Source organism: Lepisosteus platostomus, chromosome 1, assembly GCF_059453375.1.
Source record: "Lepisosteus platostomus isolate fLepPlt1 chromosome 1, fLepPlt1.hap1, whole genome shotgun sequence".
Taxonomy (NCBI): domain Eukaryota; kingdom Metazoa; phylum Chordata; class Actinopteri; order Semionotiformes; family Lepisosteidae; genus Lepisosteus; species Lepisosteus platostomus.
This window is the reverse complement of record NC_142611.1, coordinates 20681201-20709081: the sequence shown is the minus strand read 5'-3', so window position 1 is coordinate 20709081 and position 27881 is coordinate 20681201. Positions and strand designations below refer to the sequence as shown.

The window sequence follows — 27881 nt, the reverse complement described above, 5'->3', positions numbered from 1 at the left end:
TGTTGCAAATAAACAACAAAAATATTTTTTTTTATTTTCTATGTCAACTCCTCTGTAAATGCTTATTTACAATTTTGAGTTTTCTCCTTTTCTTTTAAGATCAGTACTGAATTGAATTAATTCATAAGTCTGGTGTTCTGAGGGTGCTGTTTCACTTACAATAACAATGCCTAACAATGGTCATTATAGATTTTTTCATTATGTCAGAAATATGATAAGCTGTTTATATTAACTGCAGGTGATACTTCAGTAATTAACAAGTAATAGGTTTATTCCATGCTGAAAATAGAAGAGAGAAACACAACGTTTCGGCTGTGAAGCCTTCTTCAGGTGTCACAAACGTGTTTTCTCTCTTCTCTTTTCAGTGTGGAATAAACCTATTACTTGTTCCTTTGCAGACTACACATGCTGACGCAGCTACCCACCTAAACTACTTCAGTAATTATATGTACTGAGCTTAGTAATTCACCAAACTCAGGACGTAAGGTAATGTCTCTTAAAATATAATTTGGTCATTTTTTTTTCTAGCATACGTAGTATTTGAAGCTATAATTTTCGACAAATTCAACTCACAGACTACTACTGTTCCGCCTTGCTGGCCTTAAGATTTCAAGAAAAATATATTAACGGGTAGTTCCTGATAAATACTTACAGTACTCAACTGAAGAGATTTCCTTTGCTGGCACAGACTTTTTAACTCAGGTTTAATTTAAAGTTAGTAAATACAGCAGTTATTCTTCCGATCAGAAAATGGAGTACCTATTATGCAGAAAATGTGAAAACCTCAGAAAACATTTCCTCCAAAATAACATCTGTACAAAGATGTGCTGCATAACACCATTTTAGTGATACAATGTTATTGGATGATATTTAACTGAATTAAAGAGTCTTGTGCAGAAACATTCAAGTTCATTGTTTACTGCAGTTTTTGCTATACTTCTCTTAATCTTCTCATTTGATAAATTAATTCTGTTTAATAAATACATCTTTTTCATTTGAAAAACTCAAGGCTTCCATTTGTATAACAGTATATAATTAAAATACAGAGATATGATATGGTGTAATTAGATTTCTGAATGCTTTGGATAAAAGTTCCTCTTCTGATTGAGAATTGTTTAATGAATCAAATTGACAGGTACTCTCAAGGACTAAATGTACCACAAGGATCTTTACTGGGACCACACAGCATGTTGATTTATATAATTCTGGTAATTAGTAAACTAGTTACGTTTGCAGACTATAACAAAACAGAAGTATTGGCAAATAATGTAGAGGCTACAAATGAAATTCATAATGTTTTAGATCAAATTCAAGACTTTACAATTAGGGAAATATGAGCTTGAAGAGACTACTTATGAAAAAGTCTTAGGTGGGCATGTTTTAAATTTTACATCTACAAAATGTATGGGGGTAATAAAAAGACAAAATTACATGATTTGTAGTTAAAATTGTAAAATTACAATCAATGGTTGTTAAAATTGTACAATTCATAAATAAGACCTTATTGTGCACATTTTTTGTCACCACTTGAATCAGTACAATGCAACCAGATACATTCTTGGAACTTGAAGGAATCTCCTGCCCTGACAGGCTAAAAGGGTCTTTTTAGTCCTGAACAGAAAGGATTACAAGGGGACCAGATTCAAGTTTCAAAATCCTCAAGTCAAGGCAGTGGACTTCTTCAGAATAAACACTGAAACCTGATTGAGTAGACACAAATGGAAATGACATGGAGTGCATTTGAAACTAAGAGGCAGTTATTTCCATAAAGGGGGTTGAAAGTATGGAATAAGCTATCCAGCCATGTTGTTGAAGCCTTGGATCAATAAGCTGCTACTGTAACTATCAAATGGACTTGTTCAGCCAAATAGCCTCCACTCATTTGGAATTATTTTTATGTTTTTCTTTCACATTAGAGATAATGGATTATACAAACTGTTGTAATAAAACATATGTATGTGGATAGGTTTCTTTTGAACCTATTGAATTGGGTTGTTTTATTTTTTATCAATGTTTCTATAAACATAAGGCAGTATAATATGAATAACCTACAATCTATAACCATATCTATACTATAAAGCTGTTTGCACAATTTATTGAAGATTACTCCTTTGCATTCCTACACCTTTTGCCAATTTATAATCGTTTAAAATTGTGACTGTAATTCTCATCCAGTGCATGTACAGCTACCCAAGGATGGTACCTTTGGCTGACATGTCTGCATTGCATACTCAAATTTTGTCAGTTATGCTTTATATCTTTATTTGAATTTAATTTTTTTTCTAATGTGGAAAGTACTACATTTAATGTGATTATATCAAACAACCATCTAACCACTCAAATGAGTTGTCACGTTCTTATCTTCTTACTGCCCTTGACTTTTATTATGAGGTTCTTTGTCAAAAATCGTCTAAGGTTTGGAATCAACTAGTCATGACCTGGCAATGAGGTGGCTGTTACAACAGGATCATGAAGCACTCTGGCTGAAACAGAAGTGCATTTTGGCAGCTTTAACTGAGTGGGCAGTCCTTTTTAGGATCCACTATGCTCAGCCCTACTGGGGAAAAGGTTAGACATGATTCCCAGTTTGGATTCAGCCTCTTCACTCTTGACTGAATAGCCGCGTACAGTGGCATCATCTTTCTGGAATTTAAAAAAAAAATCAAACAATTTTATTACATTTTTATTAAAATTTGGCATCTGGACTATCATGGATTGTCCAGACACAGACTAGAACACCATACTGCATTTTCGGCTTGAACTCACATCAGCTTTATGTGACATTAGCATTGTTTTCCTAAATAAAACCTGACAAGCTGCACAAAAGCAAATCATGGACATTGAGGTGGCTATATGTTTTTCTAGAAGGTAAAATCAGAGTAAGAACATTGCATTCATGGAGCTGGATTTTTCTTCATACCACCTACATTAGGCCCCTGTTGCAATCAATGAGCTCCTCATGACACTTCATCTCAAAATAAGCTGTATATGTATTGATTTAAATGTATGTCCTGACTTAAGATGAAAGTAAAGAAGATATCATTGCTATATAAGACCACATTCTTTGTTGTCTGTGGAAACAACAGACTCTTTCTACTTGTAAACTTCAGTACCAGAGTTGGAATAGTTGCCAGTCTTTGGAAAGGAAGCATTGGCAAGATTCACTATTGCCACATTGCTGAAACATTCATAGGACCTTCCCATTTTATCCATTCAAATCTGTTAAACAAACTGTCTCCCCAACATTGCTAGCAGAAGGAGCAATGTACTGAAGTTTTAACCACAAAATAACATTTTCAATAATGCATTAGGATATAGCACTTAAGCCTCAACCAAGAACTGAAGAAAAGTGTTCCTTTCACTCCAGAAGATCTCAAGACGAATATTGTCAACACTAAACCACCGTGCTTTCATCATACAGTATAGTTCTGGAGTAAAGAGGTAATTATGAATAAAAGTGAGAAATCCCACTGTCTCTGTGCTGTCCTTCACAGGAATGTAATTATCATTACAGCTCACATGATTCTTACTGACAATACCACATCAATCAATATAATATTGCAATGGGCTTCATAGCTTTTTGCATTATATCTAATATAATGCCTTCCAAGGTGTGGGATTCCTGATGGGAGAAGCTTCTCAATAGTAACACTGTATTGCTACAGTATGTGACCAAGCTGAAGGCAGTCTATGTTCAGAAGTAAGAGAGCTGTGGGGGTTAGATGTTTCCCTGCTAGGAGAACATAACAGGCTGTGAGTCCCGAGCTAACCTCAATTGAGAGAGGTAATATGATTGAGAGTCTCCCACATATCAGGCAGTAGCAGGGTTGAAGTGGAAGAGCCAGCCGAGCCAGAGCGTTTGTGGAGCCAGCGTGTAAATGCAGCCAGCTGGTTTCTCATGCTGAGTTGTGGGAGTGAGAGTCACCGTACTGATGCAGAAAGAGAAAACAATAAGTTGTTCTGGTATATAGCGAGACAGCAGAATATGGTCTGTAAATGAGCCTAGAGAGATGGATATAAAAGACACATGTGATTTATATCTGCGAGTTGAAATGTAAGTAACAGTTTAGTAACTGTTTAGTATTAAGTAACTGCTTCAGCTGTTAAACAGAATGATACCTACTGTGTGAGAGGTAGAGAAGGTGAAAGGAAAACGAATGATGTAGGCTGAGTGTGAAACCCTGTGAGGGAACTGATGACAGCAACAATTCTGGAGTGAATTGGAAGCATAATGCGAAAATGAGCTATTGTGTAACTCCCCCATAAGGGACTGGTGAAAATAGCAATTTTGGAGGAGATTGTGGATCTACACAAATCCATTATATTTAGAGAGACAGCATGTTGCAGGAGAAGAATGAACAGGACTGTGTGTGAGACAGTGAAAGATCCTTCCACCTTCCTGGAAGGGGAGGTGTGAACAACGAAAGTACTGGAGGGGACAAGATGTTTAAGTACTGACTGGCAGAGAGTGAGGAAGCCAGGAATAGTCGAGCAGACACCCGAGAAGTGAAAGTCCATAAGAAAGTGTGTGGACTTGGGTATGAGTGAGAAGCTATGAGAGAGAGTGGGGAGTGTGTGACTAAGCCAAGATGGAGAGAGAATGAGCGAGGATCAGGAGTGGCCTGAGAGTGAGGGAAGGAGTAGGAGGCTCTATCCGATAGAGTGCAAGTGAAACCTAGACTGGACAATAATTGAGGAGGCTAGGAGCAGTGAAGACCCTTAGAGAAAACATGAAACATCCAGGTACAGGGAAGACTCACAATGAGTAACAGCCTCGTTCTTTTCCATGTCAGCCCACAAGTATGGTAAAGAGGGCAGTTGAGCAGGTCTGGCCAAATAGGATCGACCTAGTCGAGGGTCTTTTTTTTACTCCCAAGAAGGGTTAAACTAGAAGAAGCGAAAGCCTGAGGTGTGCACGACATTGAGTTAGAGAGACTGTGAGGACTCAGTGATATGAGTGAACCTTACAGATGATCATGTTTGAGGAGGTCATATAAAAGACTGAGGCATGAATGAGAGACTGTCTCTGAAAACCAGTGCAACGGATGATATGGTACAAACAGAGATGTCAGAAGTATGAGGCTCTGAGCCTGTGAGTCCGGTGCTTGAGAGTCCATAACCACCTGGGTATCACAGTATCCCCTGAAATGCAGCTTGCAAATATGTCTGGAAAAAGACTAGTACTACGTATAGTGCCACCTGAATAGTAAAGCAGTAAAGCATTTTATAGAAAATGAAAAACCACTGCACTAATACCTCACAGTAATGATAAATGTATTTATAGTCCTGATAAACATATTCTTCTGTGTTATTTAGAATTGTAACGTAGAGAATTATTTATTTGAAATATGTGATAAAAGAACTGACATTATTAATATTATTTATTTTAATTTTTAAAATTTGTAGGCATTTTACTTTTAAAGATCAAATAGCATCGCTAGAAAAAACATGGCACTATACAGTGGATATAAAAAGTCTACACACCCTTATTGAATTTGCAGTTTTTTGTCATGTAATGCCAGAAATCAAGATTAATCATGTCAGACATCTTTAATGTGACCTTGCAACCAACACAATTCAAGAGAAAAACAAATAGATAAATATTAGGAAAAATAATTTAAATTAAAAAACCTACTGCACCCTGGTTGCATAAGTGTGCACATTCCCCCCACAAAACTGATACTTTGTGGAAGCAGCCTTTATTGCCTTTATTACAGCAGTAACTCTGTTTGAATAAGTCTCTATCAACTTTGCACACCTAGACTTTTATCCCACTCTTCCTTGCAAAAAACTCCTTTAAATTGCCAGGGGATCTCCTGTGCACAGCCCTCTTTAGGTCATTCCACAGGTTTTTTTATAGGATTGAGGTCTGGGCTCTGACTTGGCCATTCCAAGACTTTGATCTTCCTTTTCTGAAGCCATTCCTCAGTTGACTTGGATGTGTGCTTTGGGTCGTTATCATGAGGCCAGCAGGTTTTGTGCCCAAATATCTTGATATTTGGAGCTAGTCATTATCCCATCTGTCTTGACTAGAGACCCTGTCCCAGCTGAAGAGAAGCAGCCCCAAAGCATGATGCTGCCACCACCATGCTTCACAGTAGGTGTGGTGTTCTTTGCATGATGAGCTGTGTTGTCTTTGCGCCAAAGATATCTTCAAGAATTAAGGCCAAAAACTTCAACCTTTGTCTCATCAGACCATAAGACATTTTCCCACATGATTGATTGAGTGTAACTGCAACTGCAATAAGGGTGTGTAGACTTTTTATATCCACTTGTACTTGTATATCCACGTGCCTGTAATTGTTTCATTGATTTTCAACATCCTTAAAAAGTTTTTCAATTTAATAAGTTATAAGTATTGTAACTAGCTTTCAAGAAAAGAGCTTGCATTCAGTGCAGCAGGGATGTGTTCTTAAAGCTGTTGTCTGTCACTCACAGTTGTAAGAAAAAAGCTAGCTACAGGCATTTCCGTTGAATCAAAGTTCAGAACAAGGGTTTTCTTCAGCATCTGTCAGCATGTCTATTTATTGGGATCTCTTGTAAAACCATCCTCTTTGCTTAAAGTACCTTCAGGACTATGTTGACTTTAACCATGGAAAGAGATCTTGGGGATTTGATTGAGAACGGTTAATTGTTTAGGAGATGTTGTGTACTTGCAAATATACTGAAATGATAATACTGATTTGAGGTTTTAATCAGTTTTTTGAAGATGGCCAGCACCAAACAAATCGTTATAATGAATTTTTGAATTTGTAAGTAAAAGTATTACATGAGTAACTTTAAATATTTCATTGACAATATCGACCAATCAAATTGTCCACCATGGCAATTTGACATTTTTAGAAGTTTTGTTCAATGTAAAATCAAAAGAACCGAAGCAATGGGGCATTGTAAGAAAACTGCACGCAACTAATGTTATTGGCTGTAGTCAAAGCCCCTTTTCCCTTTGTAACTTTTGTTGAACTTCATAAGCCTGGCTTGACAAGTTGTAGAAGTGGATTTTGTGAATATGAAATCTCTGAGCGCACTGGAGTCATGTGAAAGCTCACGGACAGCATATATTGACTATGGGAATTTTTTTTTTCTCCTCTCTCTTTGCACCATAAATTTTTTACACCTTAACAAATCTCTGTGGGAATGTAAGCGTTTGTTTTACCTCTTACACTGTAGTAAAGCAAACAGGTTTGTTCACTTGAAGGTGTCAGAGGTGCTGCATCTATACTGTGGAGGTATTGTTTTTGTAGTTAATCAGGAACACTTACATATGCTTTTTAATTTTATAAGCAGCAAACTGTTTCAACTTTGTTTTCTGTAATTCAGTTTTTACAACCTAAGGAATATTTGTGACATTGGATATTATCACAAAATTTCTTAAGAAGAGCTTTTGAATGGTTTTTATTTACTGGGTTCTTTGATTCATAATGCCAGATTTCTTCTTTCCTTATTGTATTTGTGTGAGATATATTTTTTTACCACAAACTGTGTAGAATATTTTTTACTGCTTCACTACTGGGCATGAATTTTGCTCTCAAGTGAACCCTTTTCTGGTCTTATCAAGATTTTAGTTCTCTGACAAGAAGTGTTTCAATATGTTTTAGGGAGTGGATATAGATGACAGCAGCATTTTTCCCCCATTTATGCTTCTTTTGATAACAGTGTTAATAAAAATCAAAACAGCCGAGTGTTACTCTGATTAAATATAACTATAAATAGATTTGTTTTCATGAATTCTAAAATATCAGTCCAAAATATCGGATTGAGGATTAAAACTGTGTCCCATGTCTATAAAAAAGTATGAGTTTAAGATTATAATTCGAATTTATCAAATTATTCTTACCTTGCTAGTAGGGGAGGAGGATGGGTAGTCCAGTGATTTATTAAGGTTAAAAGTCTAATGACATTCCTGGTTTAAAACCTGGTATCGTCTGATGGCTTTCTGTGTGTTTTCTTAGAAATTAACTGAAAGTTTGTGTCCTGTCATTTAAGAGGAATACAGTAGTTAACTCTGAACAAAACACAGACTCAATAACTTATTTAACTTTTAACAACACTCATTACCTTTGTATAGAATAGATACTTTTCCATTTTTACTGTTAATTTGTAACAATGATAAAGAACAAATGTTGTTTTTGTGCATTTCATATTGTCTTACCACATATACTGTAGGTCATCGAGCTGTTTTGTTTTGTATTCTCTTGCATTTTCTCTCCTAGAGTCTCTCGGAAGCAAAAATGGAGCTGAGGAGAAAAGATCAATCCTTGCGTCAGCTCGGAAAGCATCTCTCCCAGCTGGAACAGGACAAGCGGCAGCTGGAGGAGAGCGTCCGCGATGCAGAGAGCGCCCTCCGCATGGCAGCCAAGTGAGCAGCTGAGCCCAGGGGAACGCATTTCCACCACCAGACACAAGATCAATTCTCTCTATCTGTGTGCACAGCTTTTCTCAGCCCGGGATAATAAGGAACAGTTCAGAAAACCCAGAAGCTGTCTATGAAATATCCAAGCACACACGCATTTCTGTACTTTAGTGATGTATGGTATAACATTGTGATGCGACACAGAGTAAAGAATACCCTATTATGAATCAAGAAGGGGTTAGTTTATGGGGTTTGTACACGGGATGGCATATTATTAAACAGGACTACAGTGGGAGCTGCAGTGTGTTTCAGTACACTTTGTTTTACTCTCTTTATTTGGTAATGAAGTTATATCTCTTCAGTTCACATTTTAATGACCTCCCCCAAACTATTTACATGTAAGTAGATATTTTCAGTAAATAGTGCTGTTTTTGTTTCATCGTTACAGTTTTAGCCCACTTAAATTGCAGCTTTTGATCATTTTTTTGAACATTTGTAACGTATGCAAATATTTATTGGTAATTATGAGATGCAAGTCTAAAATGAGAAAAGTTTGTTACATATCTTTTAGAAAAACTGATAAAATGCTGATAAAATACCAATTTAACTGGGTACAATACTTGTTTAACAACATTATCAGTTTTTATTGCTTTTTAGCACTTTGTCAACTTGTCTGAGCAGTATATTAAATGTGATTAATTTAAATGCAGATTCATCACCTTATTTTGTTCCTCATTATTAGTAGTTCTGCTGTGATTTATGACAGCAACAGTAGAAAATGGAGCTTCAGAAAGAGAAAACAAAAATGTTCTCTTGTACTTAAATTGCCATCTGTTATAACAAGGTTAAAAGAATGAAATCCTAGTTAAAAACCTGAGCAAAATCCGGTAATCTTTCTTTAAAAGGAAAAATGTTATCCTCAAAAGAATATAGCTTTAATTGTCCTCCTAAGAGATTATAGAAAATATTATTTCGTTGTGCCCCAAGGACTGGTAATAGAAAAATAGAAAAATATATTCTTATTTTGATTTATTCCAAATTCAAAGTTCAAAAATGTTTTGCATTCTATATGGAGTTCTCCAATGCAACCACTGATTAAAAGAATACTTTGCTTTCCTCTACATCTCATACTTTGCATGATGCTTATTTAATCTGTAACATCTCAAGCTTGGCACAATTATTTATTGACTTATTTTTTGGTAAAAATATATATAATCTCTTATATTAAATATTAATCAAGGCACCAATTCTTTTTCAGGGGTAAAGATTCCCTAGCTGGTTACATGAAGTCAGTGGCAGGCAGCCTTAAGCAGGTATGAACTAATATTTTGTTTTTATCATCACTATAACATGAGTAAGCTACTATAGTGCTACATATTTAAATTTCTTTGTTTTACATTAGTACCTTAGCGAGTTACATAGTGCAATGAGGATGTCCTGAGAAATTGTTCAGTGAGAGCAACACTATAGAGTATAGGAGTATAAGGAAGACTCCTGATGCAGGAAAGGTTATGGCTACTGAAGACCTTTGTTCGCCAAATTAAAAATAACATGCTGAAGTTAAATTTCTAATTCATACTGAAGTCCAGAGAAAAGAAAAACAGATATAAGAGACCTTTACTCTGTGTGGCATCAAGCTAAAGACAGAGGGGAGGAAAGTTGAAAGCACATGTGGCTCTGATGGTGCTTGTGGTTTACAGCTGTTGTTGGCAAAGGCTACAGTAGACAACTGAAATCATTCAGCTTGCAGAAGTTGGATTTTTCCTAAAGCTCTAGGTCATTTAATAATACAGCGTTTATTATTGTACAATGTGTTATTTCTTCCCTGATTTCTGATTATGCTTTTCTAGGTAAAAAAGGTTGTTAGTATTACATTCTGAGGCAAGCTGCATATTTGATCTTAGATTTTTTAAACTGGTTTGGAAATACCAGGGCGGGTGCCTGATTTTAATGGGCTGTACTCTCCACATTGTGGTTTCTGTGGATGAATAACTTCATTAACTGCCATTAAATTAAGGTTCATTTTTAGATCTGGCATTCGGACTTTGATATACGTAAAAATAAATTAACTTTAAAATATGTGATTTAGAATTTGCCAGAAAAAAATATCCTAATTACATAAATTTTTTGAAACCATATTTAAAAGTTTATTCTTGAAACCTGAGTCTTTCTGTTAGAAGTATATGATATCCCAGAGGTGAAATTTATACATGATTCGTGCCACCTATCCATTAAAAGTTAGCTGTGGTTTAAATGACTGTGGGATTAGGGAATTTCTAATTTTACACATGGGGACCACCATATTTTCAAAGCATCTGATCCACATAAATGCCTTAAATGACTTACATAAGTGAGTAGAGATCAGAAATTTGTTAAATTGTCATGTCACGATAAAAGAATTCTGTGCACTATCATTTCATTTTTGGTGTTCTGGTGGCCAAACAACATCAGTGTAAAAGAGGAAATTAAAACTAACTGCAACGGTTTTTAGTAATCCTTATGTTTTACATAATTTCTTGGCATTATGGCATTGAATCATACCAAATGCAAAATATTGTTTTACCTCCCAAATTATACAAAGCAAAATAGAAGATATGTATTAATTGAAGCCATGCTAAAAGATCTTGGGTTTGGTTCAGGATTTACCATTGTCAGTGCTAGGGAATTTAAAGCAATACTAACAATTCTTGAATAAATTATAAGTAGTGCTGACATCAAACAAAATTTACATACATAAAAACTGCTTGCCAAAAATACTTTGTTTCCAGTAATAAAAACATATCTTATTGCTCTGGATGGTCCAGAGAACATCTTCAAGGCCACAGTATATGACTAAGACTGACATGTTGAGAGCTGCAACTGTTTAGCCTGGAAGAAAGAAGGCTGGAAGAGATTGTGTTGATGTCTTTTTAAATCACTAGGGGATCAGATCTGGTTGGGACCAATAGCACAAACCCTGTTTTGGAAAAAAAGGAAGCAAACACATAATGCTAAAAACACAGGCGTTGCTGTGCTGCAGGGAAAGCAATACTTGAGATAGTTTCCCTAGGACCCTACATCAGTGGGGTATAGTTAGATAACATTTACTTGGGAATTTTTTTTGAGCTGTTGAATAAGTCATAAAAACCTGTAGGTTGTTAAAATAGTATTATTTATATGAGTTTTAATTTTTTTTTAAATCCCATGGACTCTTGGGAAAAATAGATGTCAATGGTATCACTATCAAATGTTTTTACAAGCCTTTTCTTATTTTGTTTGAAGCAATACATCACATGTCTATCAGCTATTCTTCCCTAGTTAGGGACATTGAACACAAGTGACCTTTACAAGATTTTCAATTAAAAGAGAAAAGCAAAAAGCAAATGGCTCCCCAAAGAGCAGATGCTGGGATCTCTCAGGAACATCTGGCTGCCATTCCTAAGGTTTACACAAAAAGGTCATCTGCAGGTGTATGCCAGCTGGACAGCTTTGTCATCATCCAGCCAGCTGTGCTGTCATCGTATACAAGTCTGTGTCATCTTGACCTCCATCTGCTAATAATGACACCAACTCCTGAGGGTCCTGAATGCCTTGACAGGTCAAGAGTATACCCTGTATAGATAATCAATGAAGGATCCTGTCACCCTCTGTTCTCTTACACCTGTTCTCCTTAAAATCGGCATGTATCTAGCAGAAATGAGGTTATGTTCTTATCAGCCTTGTCAATCAATAAAGAAAAAAATTGACACCTCTGTGCTGCTCCTTATCCACCTGCTTCTAAACAAGCAGTTAGCACAGAAGGAAGCTTGAAAACAAAATATTTATGATAAAAGGCTGTTTCTGGAGTAGTACGTAGAATTAGGGGTGAGTGCCTGGCTTCAGTGTGATTCAGTCAAACACCATGACCCTTATTCAATGAGCTTCACATACTGTACGCTAAACTTTTCAAGTGTGTGAAAAAGAGAGCTATCTGTATGATCTGGTTTATCTCCATGATTATCTATATATGATTTGATTTTTACAAACCAAAGAGAAACTGGAAGTCGCAAAGCTTTTTTTCTTCAGAATACTGATGAGACATTTTTTCATGAGGGAAAACAATAGCTTCCAGACACGCAAGTACCATGCGCTATTAGGTTTGTTGATAATTAATAGCAGCCAGTCTAATAACAAATGTTGTTAAAAATTAAGGCTAAAGGTAATTATCACTTGATTACTTTGTTTTGCAAACTGATTTTCTTACAATGTTTCAGCTATGCAAAAGCTGAGTAAGAATGTTAGTTTTCAAAATAACTCCAATAATGTCCATTCAGCTTCTCGTTTCACAATTTGAAAAAATTTGAAACCTGGTCCTTAGATCAAAGGATTTTCAAGTCACACACATAATGTTAATACATTCTACAATATATTATGTGTTCTTCATTTTATGAAAGCGGTTCTTTTTAAAGTGTTTGATTTTCAGAACATAAGCACCACATCTCAATTATTATTACTCACATCACCATATTTAAGGTGAAATAATTAAGAACAGCAGTCATTTAAAATTATTAGTTGAGTTATTGAATCGATTCTGTGCAGAGTTAATTTTCTCTTCTTCTCATGTATCTAAAATGTACAAGTGAGAAATTTAATTGTAATATTTTCTTTAATTGTTTATCTCAATCAACAATTCATTTACTAAGAATATAGAGCATTCAGTAGAGTTACCTTTTGACCAAAATCTGCTTCAGTGTGGGTATGTAGATTATTTAAAGCACAATAAAAATTAAAGCATACATTTTGTTTGCCTTTCCTTATATATTTAAAAATTTGGTTTTAAAATTTTTTATAGTGTTTGCTCAATCTTTCATTAAAAAACAAAAATATTTTTATGTTACAGTTAGCAGTACATTAGAAATAGAATAAGAATTTCTGTGTCTTAAGCTGAACATACAGAAATATTTTCTTGTGATTGTGCGTTACGGTTCAAAACCATAACATAATTTGGTCCAAAACTTGAGTTCTTTGAGTTATCAGCATTTGAAGTTATAGCACTAATCTTCTATGTTATCTTGCTTGTCCTGCAGTTTGACATATTACAGTTTAGAGGACCTATATGTACTGTAAGTCAATAAATCAATCGACATTCTTCCATAATTTTGTAATATTGTATTGTCTCTAGTAAGAACGTAATTTTTTAACATATCTAACAAGAGAAGGCACCTTGTGAAAGTAACTAATTTGTTTTCTTGTAGCTATTTGATCTGATCTCATCCAGACACTTCAGAAATAATTCAGTGTCATCTTTGACAATATGACTGTAGTTTGTTCAAGACTTCTATAATCCTGTTTGTAAAAACTTGTTGTTAGTTTGAAATGCACTTCCTTGTAAGTTTTTACATTTGATTTTAATATTTGTACTAGGTCCTCTTTCCTTCAATTTATAAAATTATTCATTTCTTTTAGCCTGTCACAGAAGGGCATTCCTTTAAATCCTGGGAGTGAATCGAATTATGAGAAAGAGAAAGAGTTGTAATGTGGAGACCAAATTTTTCCTCAGTGTTCTAAATGATGTCTTGCATACTTGTACAGTGATAGCACCCATTCATTAATTTTTAACCACTTCATCCAGTTCAGCTGGGGGTGCCACAGCCCAACGCACCAAGCTGCGGCAGCAAGGCAGGAAACATTAGAAAAACTGGCCCTGGTGTGAGTGCGTTTGCTCTGCGAAGGACTGGCGTCCCGCTCAGGGTGTACGCTGCCTTACTTCCGTTGCTTGCTGGGTTCTGCTCATGCTCCCCCATGACTCTGTATTAGATAAAGGAGTTAGAAGATGCACTTCCTATTGAAATCTTATGTATATAGTCCCCCAGGGTTTTCTGTTACAAAATATTTTTTTTTCACCTTTTATTATCATCTCAGAGGGGTAAAACAGTCTTCCAAACTGTTTGTTGAGTGATTGCCATAATACAGTGCCGTATAAACATATTTTTCTTAGGTCCATTTCAGGAGATTCAATGAACATATCAGAGGTGTGAATTGTTAAAAGTTGAAGCCAGAGGTCAATTATAACCTCTCTTTGCTATGATGCAGACATGTTATGGGTTTGATATACTGTATCGTTTTAATGCCAAGCTATCATTTCTATGATAATTTTTCTATGTAAGGCAGTGCTCAATATTTTCATAGTAGTCCAATTATAGTCCAAAAAACATTTTTATGTAAACCTAAAAGTCCAAAAATTAAGTCAAAGGTTGAGTGTACTCTTAATAAAAAATATCCTGATGTAAAATCATGAAATTTATATTTGTTCACACTTTCATTGTTTTTAAGCTCCTTAGAACATAATTGATATATTTTTGGAGAAGTGCTCGCTTTTGCACCCTTCTATTTTAATATTATTTAAAAACAATTGCTGTGATTTCATCATTAACTTCAAATAAGAAAAAGAATGCTTTCAGAGAATGCTTCTGTTGGATAGCCAGGAGTAAATGGTCTTCATTCTGTGTTTTAATTCAGCATTACAAATCAGAAACGCACTGACAGAATGAAGCACCAGATTTGACTTGGGCCAGGGGAATTGGTGGCCAGGCAGGTCTGCTATTGATAGAAGTTTCTCACCCCTAGCAAGCAGATTCAGCCTTATCCTTCATCAGTCACTGAAAGGTAATTCTCTGTGATAGCCCACTGGGAATGAAGCAAGGATGTGAGGGGGAGATAGGTGCCACTATTTTGAGTTCAGAACCTGCCGGACATGAAGAAATAGAACAATCTAGCCATCAGCAGCCATCAGCAGGCACCTCGGCTGACACGGCACTAGCAACTGCAGAGATCTTTGAGGGTTTCTAATTATTCAGAAAGCAAGGGGCCAGCACTAGAGAGAATCCTGTGTAGCTAATAGAAACCACTTCTGATCAACCACCAGTCTTTTGGTATGTAGCTACTGAAGCTGACAGATGTAGAGATTGGCTCTCTGGCATTATTTATGATTCAGTCAGGTTGTGGAGGAATAGTTTATAAATCTACAATATCCAGAGTTAAAATTGCAGCATATGACCTCTTCTTTAAGCAACATTTTGAAGAAAATGGAAATTGTGTTATAAAGGAGACTTTAAGAAATTCATATATATATAAAAAGGATTGATGTCTATTATTAAAAATGGTCATTTATCAACAGTCATGTCATTATTTAAGTAGCAACACTATTGCTTTATTTGATAAATAATGATTTTTTAGTTCTTTACATGAGCACAGCATGTCTACTTCATAAAGATCAGGTCTGTATATATGCTCTCTTTATGACTTGACATGAACAGTTGGAAAATTATGACCCCAAAAAACAGAAATGTGAAAATTCTGAGAATGAAGACATGCTAATGAAGGAAAGCAAAGGATCTGCAATTTTTCCCTCAGTGACATTTCCTGTTCTTTCTGGATGAAATAATAAACTGCAGTAAAGGCACATTTCCAAGATTTAAAGATTTGGAAGAAAATGTAAAATAAAGCGGATGTGCTTGGGACATAGGAATGTTCAGTGTTTTAAATGATAAAGTCATAACAGGATTTAATCAAACTTATAAATATACAGTTTAGAATATGGCCAGTGTGACCACAGTTGAGACTGGCACAGCTAGGGATCCCATCTTAGTGAAAAAGTTCACATTTACTCCCCAATAGCATATTCTTACGGAAGAAAATAAAGAAATTGAATATATTACTGTATTTAAGCATTAAAATATACAATTACTTATAAAGGTATTCAGACATAGCAGTTTTCACATTTTCCTTTAAAGCTTGCGATCCTGTTACTTGAAAGTAGCTATTAATATTTGTTATATACACAACCTACACATTCAAAGCAAAAAAACAACCCGGAGCCTGTCTTGGTAAGCAATGGGTGCAAGGCAGGGAACACGCTGGACTGGTTACAGGGCAGACAGACAAACACAGACTATGTGCTATGGGGAGAACATACAAACTCTGCACAGATAGTACTACATGTCTGGAATTGTATCCAGGGCTTCAGCAGCAATGCTCACCAGTGTTCCACTACACTGCCCATGTAAATCAATACATAAATTAACTTATATATTAAAATAAAATTATCTTAACACAACACACAATATTGAGTGGCCTCTGTGTGTGTACAACAACAGCTGTTCTCGTGATGTCAGAATTAAAATATTGGTGTGAGCTTCCTTGGTCGGGTTGTGAATTTTGAGCAAAGACTTCACCATGAAGGTTAAGGAGCTTTCAAATAAAGTCAAGGACAAGACAAGGGTACAAAAAAATGTAAAAGTCCCTGAACAGTTTACTTGATCATCAAGAAGTTGAGTTTGCATTGCACACACAGGCACTGCGTAGATCAGGCTGCCCCTCCAAAGTGAGCAGCTGGGCAAGGAGGAAATGGGTGAGGGATGTCTCTGTGAGGCCAATGACAGCTTTGAAAGTGCTTCAGAGTTGAATGGCTGAGATGGGAGAAAATGTACAGCATTCAACACTTCAGAACACTTAACAAAACTATGGAAGGATGGCAAGAAGGAGGCCATTACTAAAAATAAGCTGTCTTAAAGTTCACAGCAAAGTTTGAGTTCACGCTTATTTGTCATTCCAGTCATATACTGTACAAGTATACAGTGGAACGAAATATTGTTCCTCCTGGTCCAAGGTGCAAATACAGGCAGGACAGACAGGACACTGACTGACAGGATACACATAGTGCAAAGTGCAGATAGTGCAAATTACAAGACAATACATAATATACAACAATATACACAACACGCTGGGGGGATTTAAACCCTGTTTTTGGAATTGGAGTGGGTACAAACAGATTCCGGGGTGTTGAGGAACCTGACATCCTGTGGGAAGAAGCTGTACAGAGTCTGGTGGAGCTAGCCCATACACTAAGATATCTTTTCCCAGATGGTAGGAGAGCAAAGAGTTTATGGGAGGGCTGGGAGGGGTCATCTACCATACTGGAGGCCCTGTGTAAGCAGCGTGATAGGTGATAGAAATGGAAGGGAGGGAGGCTCCAATGATCTTTTCAGCTGTTTCCACAATTATTGTAGGGTCTTGTGGTTTGAAGCGTTGCAATTCCCAAACCAAACAGTGATACAGCTGGTCAAGGTGCTCTCAGTGGTGCTTCTGTAGAAAGTGGTAAGAATGGGTGGGGGAAGGTTTGCCATCCTCAGTCGCTGCAGGAAATAGAGACCCTGCTGTGCTTTCTTGTCTAGGGAGGTGGTATTGAGGGACTGAGTGAGGTCATCTGTAATGTGTACACCATAAAACAAAATCACGATCAGATGTGACCAAATTGAAACTTTTTGATCGAAATGCCGTGTTAAATTTGGTCAGACCCAACATAGAACATGTCCCAGTCAACACCATCCTTATAGACAAGCATAGTGGTAGCAGCATATTGCTATGAGGAGTGATTCTTCTTAGAAGAGACTGGAAAATTTCTTAACATTGAAAAAAGATTAACAGGGGAAAATAAAGACAAAATCTAGAGGTTAACTTGTTTAAGTCTGCTAAAGACCTAAAACTGGGGGGAAAATTCCACTTTAAGAAGTACAGTGATTCAAATCACAAGTCCAAAGCGACAGTGGAGAGACTTAAGAATCAGGAAGTAAATATCCTTGAGTGGCCCAGTCAAAATCCAGACTTGAACCATATTGAGAATCTGTGGGAAAGCTTGAAAACCATTGTCCATAATCAATCCTCAAACAATTTGAGTGTTAGCAAATCTGCTGTGAAGAATGGGCAAATAGTTACAGTACATTAAGCCTGTGTGCAAAGTTGGTAGAGACTTACCCATAAAGGCTGTAATTGGTGCCAAAGGTGCTACCACCAAATATTGAGTTCAGTCTGAATAGTTATACAATTAAGGTATTACAGGGTTTTCTCTTTCATTTTTCTGATTTGTATTATAGTTATCTTACCCTTCAGTTTGAGTTTGAGCCTTCAGTTTTGAGCATTCAGGTTTTAAATAAAATAAAAGATACATAAAAGTATATACTTATTCCAAAACAAAGGAAGGGACTGAATAATTTTGAATGGCACTGTCCAACACACTTAAATCTTTTTGTATATTAGTATTTATCTATTCTTGTAGCAGAGTTACCAGTGAATAAATTTGCCTATGCACCCATCATTCTCTGCTGCTATTTAGGCGAACAAAATATGTTAATTTGGATATTGGCCCAAGTGTTTTTTTACTGTACAATTAAATCACACTTGTTTTAACCCCTAGAATTTGCATACAAAGAATCTCTTGTATATTTTTTTTGCATTTGACATTGCATCAAGAAGGCTTAGCTCTCAGATACAGCTTCCCAATATTTTCCTGAGTATGATTTAGAAATTGGTGATTTGTCCACAAAACTTGAATTGTGTATTAATGTGTCATACTGTTAGCTGACCACAGCTCTCACTGTCCTATGTCAGAGACTAAGAGTGAGCCCTCCATGTGTACAGCTTGTTTACATATTTAGGGTTTACCCTTGAACACAGGGGCAACGTCTGTTGGCAACACATGAATTACTGCTGTTTTCACTGGTTGTAGTGGTTACTAGATTGATAAATTAGAACAGGCAGCTGGCAACCAACCAATAGGGCCAAACTGTAGTTTTCTTTTACTGCACTGAAATAATGGAGAACAATGATTAAACCATGTCAGTCATCTGCCGTAATAATGTTAGACGTTTTACTATGAGAGAAAATAATGACTCTGTTATCTTAACATTTACCAAAATATAAAATATATTTTATAAAATACAGAACAATGAATTATAAATACTAGTACATCAATACTAACTCTATTCATTCATACAGTATACTATACATGTATTATTATAATTATTATTAAGTTTCATGTTACAGTAAAGTCTTTCCAGGATTTTAAACATTAGATCTTTTAGGTTTACATAAAAATAATAAACATCTGAGTTGTCCAGTACATTACTTTCTTTACTTTTAATATGTGACACACAAAAGGACAGTGATTTCTTTATCCTGACAGTATCTTATGAAGCAGCATTACTACTGTATATTCCATGCTAAAAAGTGAAAGAACTGCTGAGCCTTGGCTCAACACCCAAAAATGTGTGTTTCTTCTTTCTGCTTTTCAGCATGGAATTAACCTTTACTTACCACCATCAACGTTTTAGTACCACATTGTTGTTTGACTCGTAAGATTTCACACACTAAGAAAAGCTAGGCCTGGTCAGTACCAGGATGGCAGACCTCCAAGGAAACAAACAAAAGAAAGATCAAAATTTCCAAACTAATGCCCGAGTATGGTCACCAAGGACACTGTGCTGTAGTGAGTGCTCTACTTCAGATAAGATGTTAACCACGGTCCTGACTATTTGTCACTGTTCAAAAGAATAGGGCTATTAACCTTGGAATCCTGGCTAATTTCCATTCAGGGGCTGCAAAAGCTGTCCTATATAAATAAAGGTACCCTTTAATTCAATTAGTGAAACAATTTCTCACTTCGGATCTCTGATGTTGCTGTGCAGTGAGGCTGATGGCACAAAGTAGCTACCTCTTGTAACCCCAGGTGGGTGCCGCAATTCAATATTGGATGAGGTGAATGTCTTGAAATCCTTCTTGATGAAATAAACAAGTACATTTCTTTTACTTGGTCTTTACTCACAGTATGGGCACTTAAATGCAAAAAGATTTTCAAGATAAACAATATTTTTTAACATTATTTATGAGAGCCTTTTATGATATTACAGAGGAAGAAAAAGAATGATGTGGCTAGTGTTGCAGTACTGGATCTCAGATTTTTTTAGTTTTCAGATTATCTTGGAATGGTTGTTTTTTATTTTTAATTAAAATTAGTTTTGAAAACTGCTTGATTAAATTTCAATATCCTTAAGCCTCTACAGTATACTGATAGATATATTTAAAAGTATGATACCATCGTATTTGAGATTTAATAATCCTGAGACTTGAAAAATAAAAAAAAACCCATCAGGACTGGAATTCTGTAGCTTTCTGTATTTGGTGAAACCTATATACAGTACCACTGGTAAACACAATAGCTTAACTATTGCTTTTTTAAATTTCCATTAGAGGAAAGTAATACACATGTACAGTATTTAAAAGATGAACCACTCAAAAGTGGTTCATTCTGTTTTTGGTGATGTTTTTACGGTAAAATACAAACATTACAGATGCACGTGTTTCTACAGTAAGATACAGAACATTTATACAGAATTTATTCCAACTCATCAGTGTATTTTTCAAATCTGGTTTATTAATATATTTTTATTTCAGGTTAGGTAATGCTAATCTGGCTAAGACGTGAAATAATAGTGTATAAGCTCAGAATGGTTGTCTACTGTTTTAAGTGCAGTAGGGAAAGACACCTCATTTGGCGAGATGTACGCACAGAAAGAAATCGGTAGTTGTACTGTATGAAAGTATATATTGAATCCAGGTAATGAAAAAAACACTTGCTGTAATTAGCAGCTATTGCATTAATGAAAATTGGAAAACCAAACTTAAGAGTTGCATAAAGTTTTTATGATGAAAAAAAAATCATTAAAAAAAGTAATAGGCACAATCATTACATTTAATACTAATTAAAATAATTATTTTTTAGTATAATTTATTAATTACATTATAGTATTATATATTTGTAGTATTTTTTATTGTTGTTGTTTCTGACAGCAATCTTCATTAGATGCTAGTTTTAGCAGAACATACTCAGTACCTGCTGAGCATAGGATGTTTTCTTGTATTATTAACCGATAAATAAAATACTGTGGATGTGATTATTGAAATTGAATCAATCTCTCTTCCTTTAAAGATAACATTGTCCACACTTTGCATAGAACAACTGACAAAAATAAATGTGCAACTATTGGTTACTTTGCAATTTTTCCTACGTTAAAAGCTGTCCTTTACCCTTTTAATTTCACTTACTTTATATCATTGAATATCTGTTTATTGTCTTCATCATGTTGCAAGTGATTTAGGTGTTACAAATGCAAAGAAAATAAGGGAAGCATTTTCCCTGGTTGCAAAACTTTAAAAAAGTGGTTAGAAAAGGGTTGCACTGTGCTGTTGTTCAATAGTTTATAACAATTACATTTTTTCTTGTTAACTACTGCAATAAGTTAAATGCACTATTTAATGATTTTGATAATTAAATGTTATTAAGGTAGCATTGTGATTGGGCATTATTCCAGACCTTGAGAAAAAGTCTTAAGATTTTACACGTGAATTGTTGATTGTAAAAGTTCTCTCATTGGTGATGGTTTGAGTTGGTTTATAGGCCTGTGATACAACTTAGATTTAATTTAGGGCTGCCACAGTTTCTGGACAGGTGGGCTGTGTAGTATTTTGTTTACCAAGCCAAATCTGGATTAAGGGGTGATGTCAAAACACAGGGTTGGCCTGTCATGCCAGGTCTAATAGAGGCATTAACACCTTAAAAGAGCAGGCATTGCTTGGCAGGAGAGCAGCAAATCTTTTCTTCATAGCTGAGAGAGACGGGAGTTTAGATGGCATAATTTGAGTACCAAGTATTTTCTGTGCCTTAACATCAGCATACACAGATGTTCTCTGAGATTAACAAAAGAGAAACAATCAAAACAGCAGCCCTAGCTGCTATCATGTCAGTGACATGGGCATCTGTTGCTGAGTGGCTTCCCTGGCCGAACAGGATCGGTCAAAAAAGATAGCAAGATATGTTGATTGTTGAAGGGTTGAGTTGATTTGAAAAATATGAAGATTAATGATGGAAAAGAAATGGATGACACGGTGTTTATGGGTTTGAATACTCAGCCCCCTATTCAGTTAGTGAGAAGACAGTGAGTGTGAAGAGCATTAAGAGAACCTTGCATGTGAACAGAGTCAAGGAAAGACCAGAGTAGAAGGAAGATGACCAGGCAGTATGACCTGAGAGGGGACTAATGGATAAGAACTAGGATCCTGAAGGGGGGTCATCAGAATGGGACAGATCTCTTAAAATGTGAAAACCTAAGGTGGCATGCTGACATTATTAGGATGATTGAGGGGTGTGATGGAGTATTGGTCAGCATTTGTCACAGTGACCAAGGTGCGTTACAAAAACAGAAAACAGAAAAAGTGAAAAGATTTTGTGGAATTTACATGGGGGCGTGTCCAGTGTGGAGGCAGAGCCCTGGTAGAAGGGCGATGCCTTGCCTTTGTAGTCCCAGCTGTTTTGGTTTCTAGCTGATGAGTCCTATAAAGACACACTGGACACCCCTGGAAGGGGGGAGTTTTCACTAACAGTCCCGGAGGGGATTACACCCGCCTATGGTTTTCTTTTTCTTTTCATATTTCTTTTTGCCTGTCCCATCATGCACTTTCACTGGAGCAAGCATTCACAGGCATTTTTGTTATGTACTCAGTTCTTGTTTTTACCTTATGCGCCCTGCTCACCAGACTGAACCCCGCTACATAGAAAGCCTACTTTTTTAAATCCACTTAATATAGAATCATGTTACTAAATTGACATTTTGGTAGGAGAAATTAAAAATAATTATAGTGGGAAAAGTATAATAGTAAAAGTATAATAACCTTGTTGACCTCATGTGAGCTGTTACCCTAATGTCAAATATTTTACTTATAAATTTGTCTAAAATAAATAGTATTTTAATTTCATACAGTATATTTTGTTTGGTTTATATAACACAAAAATAATAATATTGTTTAATTTGCTCATAATAATCAAACCTTTCATTTTAATGTGACTTTTGTGAGGAAAGGTAGTATCACAATGAGTGTTTTGGTGATTTCATATTTAATACTTTAGATGTTTAATCCAAGTTCCTCTTTAGACACAAACAATGTTAAAATAAAAATGGGTCAAGGGACTTATGAAATGCTGTATATCCATGATAATCGAGGAGACTTGGCATTCATTTCTCTGCCCCCGCTCTGAAAGCTTGCCAGCGGCTTGCAGAAAGTCATTAAATTGAATGAATGACGTCTTTATCATGTAACACGACCCATCATCGTATTTTGTCAGTGGACAACAGGACAACAGCAAATCAAATGAACCTAAATGTCCTCTACAGAGTTTTCTAAAGTTGGTGAAGACTATTACGGAGTGTGTGGCACACATCCACCACTGTGAATTTACACTACTCCCAGGATACCATGGTGCGTACAGCTGTATACCGACTGACACCTTGCACATTCTAGATGGCTGGATCTGTACTGCTCTTCACACTTGTAAATGTAGAATTGTTTTTATTAAAAGTACTTAGAAATCAAGCATTTAAGGTTCAAAATTTTTACTACTGCAGCGACTGTACCTCAGCAAATCACACAGTTACTGCTATTTAAAAATAAATTATTAAAGAGGTGGAAAGGCATAGGTAAAGTCAACATCATTTTCATCATCTTTATGTTTGTTTTTTTAATATTGTGATTTCCAGAAGTTTGTTTAAAGTATTTGTTTAAAATATTGTGATTTCCAGAAATTAGATACAAGAATTAAATATATATCAGTCATATTTTTGTCAAATGTAATGGTGATGCTTGCTGTTAAATGAAACTGTGCTTCATATGCTTCCTGGATTTCTGTAATAAAACTTCACTCTTCAGAAGAAAGGGAAGCATTTAAAAATGTTGTAATCCTTGTCACAGGGAATTTTAATACTGTAAGTGTACTATCTGCTAGAGTCTTAGAACATTAGCTGATTTATTTTAAAATGGTCATACATTTATTTTAAAAAATAGAGATAGTGATGTTATTTGCCTCATTTGCAAAAATATGCCTTTTGGAGCCTGAGGACTTGATATAATAAAATATATTCATTTGTTCAATAATAATTTTAAACTATGAGAAATTTAGAGAATGAGACCCTTTAAAGCTTACTCATGTACTGTATGTGGAATGTAATTAAATGACCAACACAGGAGCTCAGTAAGTAACTATCATTTAGAACTTCAGTTTTCTTTTATTTTGGTACTCATTAATGTTACAAGTTTGCTGTTTTAACTTTATTTTTTAAATTTAATTTCTTACTTTATCATTAATACATTTTAATTTACACTTGTGTGTTGGCACATTTTCTTTTTTTTCCTGAAGGGTATTGGCAGCTCTAGAGCTTTGGTGTCAGCGGTGGATTTTTATTCCCTTCTTTACCTACATGGAGTATACATTGTTCTCTGGCATTATTGGCAATGTGCTTTTGTATTCCGACACCACCAGCCTCCCTGGTGACTTTTGTCACAGAAGAAAGAGAATTATCAATATCCCGGTTAAACTAGACTTTCAAAGCTGATAGTGGCTCATTCGGGGGCTCAAATTTAATGAATTTTCTTTGATTCTGCGCAAGTTTTTAAACATCAAACAATAAATCGGCCAGGGTGCAGTAAAATATTTAGATCTATTGACTGTGTTTCAAAAATGTAGAAGGCAAAACTCTGGTGGTTTGATGTTGATAAATTCTGAGCACTTTAATCCACATGAGTGTTTCCTTTTATCTGCCTGGGCTTGTGGAAAAGAGAAAAAAAAGAGCCTAAAGAATATTCTCTGACGTACCAACTTTTTTAATTGCACCTTTTCTACAATTTAAGCCATTCTTTTAGATGAAACATTTCTATATGTGTGCTATATATTGTTTAATAATGGTGCTATACCATCCAAGCAGTTTTCTGCACACACTTTGACAGAGTTTTTGCAGGTCAACTTGACCGCACATGGACCCCTAATTTGAAATACCCTGCAAAGTCATAAAAATTAGATCACAGAACAGTGATCTTTAGATGTTTGTTGACTGTAGATATTGACAAAACATCCTCAACCAAACTTGAGAAATCCAAAATCAACCCCATAGACCAAAGTCACATAATTAAAAGGAGCATCACCTGTATCAAAGTGCTCAAAAAACACAAGGAGTTCTATTTTGAAATAAAGACAGTAGTTACAGTGCAAATAAATAACACTGTTGAAAATTACTGCCATAAAGCAGTAAGTAAAGGTATGCTCACTTTTATGTGGTGGTAATAATTCTTTTTCCTTCCTGAAATGTGCATTCTTTTATCTTAGATGAAATACTTTACAATCACACACTCACTGATTTCTACTATTTGTATCTGTATTGTAGACTTTGAATCTTACAAATATCACTGTAGATCTGGTGATGAAAGCCCATCTAAGATGCAGATTTGGATCCCTTTAATTTAGGAAAATTGTTCCATTCAGCTGACAGATTCCAGGATGGAAAGTAATAAATTATACTGTGTACTGAATGCAAGCATGTTTGCTTGGCTTGATAGAGCAGCCTTGACATTAAACATCTGTTGTGTGATTCATACCTCTCTCAATACAATGTGACACTGAGACACAGCTGCTGCCCCTCTGATCGCCTCAAACCTAGCTCTCGTCAGCTGCTCCACTACACATTTTGTGTTGTTTGATTGCACGGTGTCTGTCTCTCAAAGTGTTGTGTGATAATATATTAATTTGCCCTTTCTAGTACAGTAATTTTAATGAGGCAGCATCTCAGTTCAGTACCACAGAATAAGAATGACAGATGTGGAACCTGAAGGGGAATTCATACAACGCAAACAACAGAACAAACTGTAAGAAAATGTAACAGGCTTGTACGTTCAAGTGTTTTACTTGGCTTTTTGGAGATACTGTCCTGATTATGGCAAAGGAAAAACATTTAGATACATAATTTTCAGCAAATAATTGAAAACTATCAATTCTACAACAGAATTCTTGTTTTAGCATTGAAATGAACACGCCAAAACATGAATGCCAATTTACTCATGATGCCTTTCAGCTGTAGATGTAAATATTCATGCAGTCTTGGGAATTCAGTTGCTTTTGTGTCATATTTAGAGCACTAAAGAGGTGCACTAAGCAAGATGGAAGGTCACCAATGAACCCCTGACATATGTTGATCACCTATATCAGAAAGTCAATTGTACTGTAAGTAAAATTCTAACAGTTCTATTTATTGGTATCTATTATATGTGTGTAGGAAAAGATGAAATGGTTGGTGTAGTCAACTTCAAATACTCAGGCACCATCTCCACTTTGTCTATAACATGGACATAGGAGTTTAAAAAAACTGGGATTCTGAAACATTTGAGACTACATAGAATGTCTGTTGAGCAAATATTGCCTGAAACGCAAGGTTAACTATGGATTGCTGTTTTTGTCTGTAAGAAATGTTTTTGTATATGATGAAAAAGAACATTCTCATAATGTTAAGTAGATGAACTGGATCCTCATCATGTTAAGTAAAATAAATGTGTTACAGTTGGGAAAGCAGTGGCATGATAGGTAGTACTGCCTCACAGCTCTAGTGCTTGTTTCCCCTGTGGGTTTTTTCCAGGCACTCCATATTCTTCCAACCTCACAAACAAATTCAGGGTAGGCCATACTAAATTGTCCTTTCTTCTATGGCCTTGCAGTTAGCCTAGCATCCCACTAGGGGGGGTGGGCGGTTGTGGAGAAGCAGCCCTGCATTATGCCCTATACTGTACGTCTGGGGTAGCCTTCCATCTTGCTGTGACCCTCACCAGGATAAGTCCAGTAGCAACTGTACAGAATCTGTAGATAGATGTAAGATACAGCTGTCACTTAAACCATCCATCCATTTTGTAACCGCTTTATCCGATTTAGGGTCACAGTAGAACCAGAGCCTATCTTGGCAAGCAACAGGCGCGAGGCAGGGTACACCCTGGATGGGATGCCAGTGCATTACAGGGCACACAGACACAAAACACAGCTACTCGCACCAGGGACAGTTTTCCCAGAAGCCAATTAACCTGTCAGAATGTGCTTGGACTGTGGGAGGAAACCAGAGCATCTGGGGAAAACCCGGTGAACTTGGAGGTAACATACAAACTTCATGCAGATAGCACCCCAAGTCTGGAACTGAACCCAGGGCCCCTGTGCTGCAAGGCAGCAATGCTAATCACTGTGCCACCCTTATCACTATTTTTTATTTAATTAAACATATTTTTAAAAAACTGTTTAATAGTTCTTGTCAAAGTTCCATTTATAAACACAACAAAATTTACATTCTAGAATTTTAAAATGATATTGTTATTGTACCATTCAGCAGCTCAAAAACCGCTTTGAAACAAGAAGTGAGTCAGTTCTTAAAAACATACAGTATAGTTTTGCATATTTGAAAATATTTAAAGAAAAGGCAATGTAATGTAAAGAACTGAACTTCCTGATTATCACACAAAGTTAACGAGATACTGTAAACTTGGGTCTTTATGATTTTCAAATCTGAATTATTTTGTGTTCTGATTGTCTTTTTGAAGTTACCAAGATTTTTAAGCAGGGGGCACTGGGGACAATGGTTTATTTACAGACTTAAGGTCGTGTCATGTTATCATTAAGTCATCCATCAAACACATATTAAACAACAAGTGCTACACACACAAGAAAAAAATGATTGTCAAAATTTAGATTGAAAATCATGTGCACATTTTCTGATACTGCACCAGTGTAGGTCTGGCGATTGATTTCCACACACAGGTATACAGAAAAAATTGCAGTTCCTACAGCATGATAACTGGTAACTTAGTGATGGTTTTTAGTAGC

The 27881-nt window shown here is 35.9% G+C and overlaps 1 protein-coding gene across 1 annotated transcript in view; it reads left to right on the top strand.

Annotated features, from left to right (window-relative positions):
* Positions 1-27881, top strand: part of ccdc171 (coiled-coil domain containing 171) — a 157308-nt gene that overhangs the window by 96692 nt on the left and 32735 nt on the right. The window contains exons 21-22 of the mRNA XM_088627030.1: positions 8214-8359; positions 9612-9666. Coding sequence (XP_088483156.1) covers positions 8214-8359; positions 9612-9666 — 201 coding nt within the window. The remainder of the gene's footprint in view (positions 1-8213; positions 8360-9611; positions 9667-27881) is intronic.